General features: G+C 37.0%; 1 protein-coding gene across 2 annotated transcripts in view; it reads right to left on the reverse strand.

Annotated features, from left to right (window-relative positions):
- The window catches only part of PUM3 (pumilio RNA binding family member 3), a 31177-nt gene extending 24282 nt beyond the window's left edge, over positions 1 to 6895 (reverse strand). Inside the window, exons 1-6 of one of the 2 annotated variants that reach the window (XM_081944221.1) lie at positions 6714 to 6893; positions 3496 to 3581; positions 2184 to 2364; positions 1665 to 1799; positions 1141 to 1216; positions 104 to 197 (exon numbers count right to left, since the gene is read on the reverse strand). In XM_081944221.1, the coding sequence (XP_081800347.1) occupies positions 104 to 197; positions 1141 to 1216; positions 1665 to 1799; positions 2184 to 2364; positions 3496 to 3571 (562 nt within the window). In that variant the 5' untranslated portion in view covers positions 3572 to 3581; positions 6714 to 6893. Of the gene's footprint in view, positions 1 to 103; positions 198 to 1140; positions 1217 to 1664; positions 1801 to 2183; positions 2365 to 3495; positions 3582 to 6713 lie in introns of both variants that reach the window. The other variant, XM_081944222.1, reaches the window with a different exon arrangement.

Consider the following 6895-nt stretch of genomic DNA (forward strand, 5'->3'; position numbering starts at 1 on the left):
TTTTTTTTTTAATTTCCCTCTTCAAAATCTTGGTACATCTTATACTCCGAAATCTACGGTAAGTATTCTAGAGGCCAACACAGACTCTTTAAGGAAGCGTTACCTTTTAATTCTTCAAATACTTCTTGCCTTTGTTCTTCAGTGCCAAACTGAATGTAACACTGAATGACACGAGTGGAATCATGAGCAAATGCCATCTGAGGAGAGAGAAACTTAACATGTCATTTAGGTAGCATTTTATTTGGTGGATCTTGCTACTTTTTAAATATTTAGCAAGAATGTAAATAGATTATTACCATAGCTGGTGGAGTTATAAAGAAATACAATAACATATGGTCCAAAATCAAATTGCCTAAGAGTACCAAGCATCGTATGGCCTTCCAAAAAGAAATAAAACTAATCTGAAACATATTTCTTCAATAACTTTCACTTCTCAAAGATTTGGAATGCCAAGCAGTTCTTACAAATTGTTACCTTTCTAATGACCTCCTTGTATGTTAGCCTCTTACACATTTTATTCCCTCCTAAGTCTCAGGAGGTATTTACAGGTAGTCCTTGACTTACAACCACAATTGAGCCCAAAATGTATGCTGCTAAATGAGACATTTGTTTCATGTGAATGTTGCCCCATTTTATGGTCCTTCTTGCCACAGTTGATAAATGAAACTAGTTTCCCTACTGACTTTGCTTGTCAGAAGGTCGCAAAAAGGGACCATGGGGCACCAGGACACTGCAACCGTCATAAATATGAGTCAGCTGCCAAGCATCTGTAGTTTGATCACGTGACCATGTCCCTTTTTTTCAGTGCTGTTGTAACCCCAAGTGGCCACTAAATGAACTGTTGTAAGTCAAGGACTAACTGTAATTATTTCAATTTATATGGCCATCCATCGTACAATCATAACTCTGGGTAGCTAGTGATAGTTATCTGTCTATAGTATAATACATTATAGCAAGTTTATGCCCCCCCCCCAAAAAAAGCTGATGAGATCATCCAAATTTCAGTTTTGTCTCCTATGGAGAAAAGTAACGTATCTTTGAATAAACTTGTTCACTATTCACATATTCACTATTCCTCAATTTGTCAATTGCACTGCATCTACTGTATTTCAAAATATATACATATTTTATATTTCTTACATCTTTAATTTTTCCATGAAGTAACTTCTGAAGTTCACTCAACAGCTTCTTGCGCTTTTCCTTGTCACAGTTTTTTCTACAATTGCACCCAGGAGTAAACCAATAGTTTATTATTTTTGTTTTGACAGTTCAACTGTTCTAGTTATCTGCTAGCACTCTTAAACTATTGGGACAAATGTATTTGCAAAAGCATGTGGATTAGATCAACTAGGTACACAATAATATCACCGCATAATTTATGAGTTAAGCCTTTTGGGCATCAATTCATCTCATTCTCCATTATATTTTCTTTATAAGATTCTATCTATCTATCCATCCATCCATCCGCCCGCCCGCCCGCCCGCCCGACATTACTACTACATTTATCATATCCAAATATCAACCAAGCCCTTAATTTTGCAAAGATGATCTTTGACTGTTCAGAAAGATCACCTCCACACAAAGACTAAGTAAATTTTTGCACTGAAGAAAAACACAAATAGACATTAAGTTATTGACTATACAACTGCAGCAATGATGATTACCGCCGTAGAGCTTCCCAAATCTGTTTTCCTTTAATAATTATGTCATAATTGGTCTTCTCATTCACTTGGCGGCTCTGTTTTAGCTCCTTCTTTTTCTTCTTGATGTCAGCCCACTTAGGCTTTTTAGGTTGGGAGCCTAATGATAAACAAAATGTAGTTTTAGAGGAGGTTAATGCGTAGCGAATACCATCTGTACTAATTAATACTGCACCAAATGTTTAAAGTTATGTTTTTCTGGGTTCTCATCCAAGATCTTCAAGTAATTTTGGTTCATTCTGTCCTAATTGTAATTTCAGCAATGACAGGTCTTGAAGAAATAGCTAACTTTTAATTGAGGCCTCTTCGTCTAAAACCTGTATCAGTGTTGAATGAAAACGTGAGTCTATTTTGCTGTGGTCCCATTTGGAAGTGTCAGAGGTTCTTTTATAACCTTTCTACCCAAGGACCCTTTTCAAAACTGCAAAACCGTTGAAGGCAGCTGTTAGATTAGTACATTTAACTTTAAGAAGCACATTCTTATCTTCTGTATCACCTTGAAACTTGCGCTTCCTGGAAACATTCCCTGAGAGTTGCTTACTTTTCCAATGTTTCACGCCAGTTTTATTAGGTTTTTTGCCTCCTTTTTCATTTTTCTTTGATTTAAATGTGGGTTTGATATCTTCATTTTTTCTAATAACTCTCTTTGGATGATCAGGATCTGCTTTAATGTTTTAGAGAAGAAGTTTCCAAAGTCAACAAACAATTTGTTTCTACTATAATTATTATATTGCATTTATTCTTAACCCAGTTTTGACAGTTTAATTCCTTTTCTCCAATTACTTGCATCAACTGAAATTAAAATGTATTTTGTACAGTTCACATTGTTGATAAACATACTTACATCATGAAAAAACTTCTTTGGTTTCAAACAAAATATTCAAAAGATTGAAAAATAAACATCAGAAAAACCAGTATACACAAGCATTTAATTTTCAAATAATAATGTGAGGACTCTAGAAAGAAAAAACTGCTCTGCAACATTTAGATACTGTATCGCAAATGCCAACCTCTGCCAGTATATATGGAATAATTACTATGTAAATGGGCAACTATTAAACCTGCTATCAGTAGTAAAGATAAGTCACACACCCAGAAGCCCCAATCAACTATTCCTAAATGCAAATGGGGATGGGAGTTGTAGTTGGGCAGGATCTGGATATAGATTTCCCACTCCTACATTGATGTAGAAAAATTAAAAAAAATCTAAAAAAATAAAACTTAATTTTCTAAAAATTAAAACTGTTAGAAGTAATAGGAAGGTATATAATGTTGGTTTATTTGATCAAGTTTAAATAAATGTGTTATCTGTGGTAACTCTTGGACTTTTGCTGACATCAGAACTAAAATGACAATGCTATAAGAATTTATAGATAAAAGATGGTATATGAGAAGATATCATTTGTTGCATTTTAAGAGGAGGTTGTAAATTACTAAAATTGATTATACTTCTGATGAAGTTGGGAAGTCACTTCTTTATACTTCTGTTACCTTTTACTTTGTTTTTTTTAACCTTTTTTCAGTTTCTATTCATTTTTACTGCTATAATTGTAAATTTTACTATATTATTAAAATATATACTGCATTTTGTTCTTTATTTCTGTGTGCATACATGTGTTCCTCTTTGTAAAAGTCTAACTGAAGTAACTCTTTAAATATAACAGCTAAAATCACATTTCCTATATTTTATCATGACTTTACCTACAAGTATCTATTAAATCAATTACTTATTAAACACAATCTACCATCTATGTCAGTTTTAGAAAAGGTGCATCTTGTAATATACTTATCTCACCATTATTCTTTGTAAGCTTCTTTTTACCACGCCCAGTTTTTCCACCTTTACCAATAAATTTCCTTTTGGTATCCATTAATGTAATGCTGAAAAACAGAGAAAATTATCATGACTACTTCCAGTATCCCATTCCTCATAAATATGCAATTCAGGACTGCAGAAGCTCTAGAAATCAACTTATTTATTCTGAAATGTGAGATATATTGTTACAAGCCCATAACTTTCAGTCAACCCATGCAATGTTGCTGAGTTATTTAAATGTCTTTGAATTTTAAGACATTTAAAAGTATCAAGGGTAAAAGGCTGCAACAGACAAAAAAAAGGCAATGATAAAGTTGACATTTCATCTTTGCTTTTTTTTTTACTACTTTCTGTGAGGTTCCAAGTAGCTGTCAGTTTCTTAAAGATAAAATAATTGGGGATTAGCATAATATTGTAAGAAAACAATATAAATGCTAGTCATGTCACATCAATGTGGCTGGGGATAGAAAAGTCTACTATGAAAAATATAAAAAAATAATCTAGGAAAAAATAGCCCCATAGCTGCACACAAACTTCTCTATTACAATTCATCAAAAACTCATGGTTGGGAATATATTTTCAAACCATCACTTGGCATTTGGACTGGTATAAAATGCTGCATTATACCATTATGACAGAAATATACCCGATATTATTCTTTTTAATATTTTTATTGTCTGTGTAGTAAATACCCTACAGATACACGAGAACGAATACCCAAGGTTGACTTTGATTTTAGCCAGTAAGAGAAAGCAACCTTGGAAAGGACCCTTAAAACTGCAAATAAGCTCAGAGCCCCTTGAGAGGAATTATTATTATTATTATTATTATTATTTATTTATTAGCGTTTATATACCGCCCCCTCTCCCGAAAGGGACTCGGGGCGGTGTACAGTCCGTATCAAAGTACAACAAATTAAAACATAGTAATAACTAGTAATAACTACATAAATACATGTATGAGAGGAGGATAAGATATGCCAAACTGTACAGCTAAATAAATAAATCGATACAAAAGTTTAAAATCCCAATGCCATATCAGGTTAAGCTTAAAACACTATCCCTCTAAAAACCAGTAAGAATGTGTATGCCAGGAGATAGACGTTACAAATTATGCCAGACCAGCCAGTCGGAACAGGTGTGTCTTCAGTTTCTGTCGGAAGGAGCGGAGGTCAGTAGTGGTTCTAATGTCGGGGGGGAGGTCATTCCAGAGGGTTGGGCCCATCACAGAGAAGGCCCTACTCCTCGGTGTCGCCCGTTGGCATTGCCTCGTGGACGGCACCAGGAGAAGGCCCTCCCTGTGAGAGCGAAATTCCCAACAGTTATTACTTTTTTCAATTCACCTTCTCCAAGCCTCCCAAAAGATTATTACACTGTTACTATGAGTAGTTTCATGATGTTTGCCTCAGATGGAGGTTTATTTATCTTATTAGATTTTTTATCCCGTCTTTATTACTTAAGAAACTCAAGGCGGCAAACTTTCATATTTCTTCCCACTCCTTTCCCCCTTGTGATGTGTGGCTTGGGCTGAGAGAGAGAGCAATTTGCCCAAAGACCCACTTGGCTTTCATTCCTGAGGCAAGGACTAGAACTCCCCGTCTCCTGGCTTTAACTGGCTAAGATAATTTACAGACCAAGATAAATTGCCTAAGATAAGACCATGTCAGGACAGGCTGGATCAGAAAAGGTTTAGATACACTATTCTTTATGTCATAAAAGCTTTGGTTTCCGTCAATCCAAAATGAGATTCTAGTCTTTTTATAAAGGGAAAGGTTCCCCTTGCACATATGTGCTAGTCATTCCCGACTCTGGGGGATGGTGCTCATCTCCGTTTCAAAGCCGAAGAGCCAGCGCTGTCCAAAGACGTCTCTGTGGTCATGTGGCTTTGACTGAACACCAAAGGAGCACGGAAGGCTGTTACCTTCCCAACAAAGGTGGTCCCTGTTTTTCTACTGTGCTTTTGAACTGCTAGGTTGGCAGAAGCTGGGTCAAGCAATGGGAACTCACTCTGTTATGCGGAGTGAATCTTTTTATATACAAACATTTATCCATTAGGGTTGCTTTTATGATAAACAGTTCACCTTCTACTGCTTAGGTGTATGAGAAAGTGCTTATTAAGGTCACTGGATCACAGTATGAGGAGGATGAACAAGAGCTGAAAGTCCAGCCAGGCAACCTCCACTGATTCTGCTACAGGGAGATTATATGCATATATATGTATTAACCGTATATATATATATATTAACTGTAATATATATATAGGGTTTAGACTACAATTCCCATAATGTATGCATATATGTCTATGTATGTATGTGTGTGTGTGTGTGTGTATGTGTGTGCGCGTGTGTGTGCATATACTGTTGTATTCGGGTCTTTTCCCGTGTAAGATTGAGATTGTCTTGGCAACATTTTGGCCAGGTCCCCCTCGCCATCTTCAGGCTGGTGTTTTCGGCTTTAAGCCGAAAACACCAGCCTGAAGATGGCGAGGGGGACCTGGCCAAAATGTTGCCAAGACAATCTCAATCTTACACGGGAAAAGACCCGAATACAACAGTATATGCACACACACGCGCACACACATACACACACACACACACACATACATACATAGACATATATGCATACATTATGGGAATATATATATAATCGGCTTTAAGCCGAATACTAGGGATTCGAACTGTCGACCTGATCGACAAGCCCAGTGTTTTAGACACACACACACACACACACACACACATATGTATGTATGTATATATATATATATATATATATATATATATATATATATATATATATATATATATATACATACATATACATATACATATATACATATGTGTGTGTGTGTGTGTGTGTGTGTGTGTGTGTGTGTGTCTAAAACACTGGGCTTGTCGATCAGAAAGGTCGACAGTTCGAATCCCTAGTATAGGTCTCCTACGTGAGCGGGGGGTTGGACTTGATGATCTCCAAGGTCCCTTCCAACTCTGTTACTGCTACATTGCTATGAAATTTGCCTTCTTATTAATTTCCACAGAAGGGAGGGGTAGCAGCAGATGGACTACAACTCTCATAAACCGTAAAAAGCAAGAAGCCCATGCAAGCTGAGGAAAGAGCCCATCGGAGGCGAAGATATGCCACGAAGACCCTCGCTCGAGCTTCCCAAAACAACTCAACCATCTCCCTCCCGGGAGGACTTACCCGCTACCGGCCGCACGTGTTCCGCTCCTTCCGAGACTTCCTCTCTCTTTTCCCTCCCTGCTTCCGGTATCGGCTACGTTCCCCGGTCGATCTTGCTTGACTGCGGATTGACGACAGTGTCACAAAAGTGCGCCGCAAAGCAAGGGAGAGAAACCCCGAGCGGCCGGATTACAACTCCTAGA

This window comes from Natrix helvetica (genome assembly GCF_964273705.1).
Source record: "Natrix helvetica genome assembly, chromosome: 2".
Lineage (NCBI taxonomy): Eukaryota > Metazoa > Chordata > Lepidosauria > Squamata > Natricidae > Natrix > Natrix helvetica.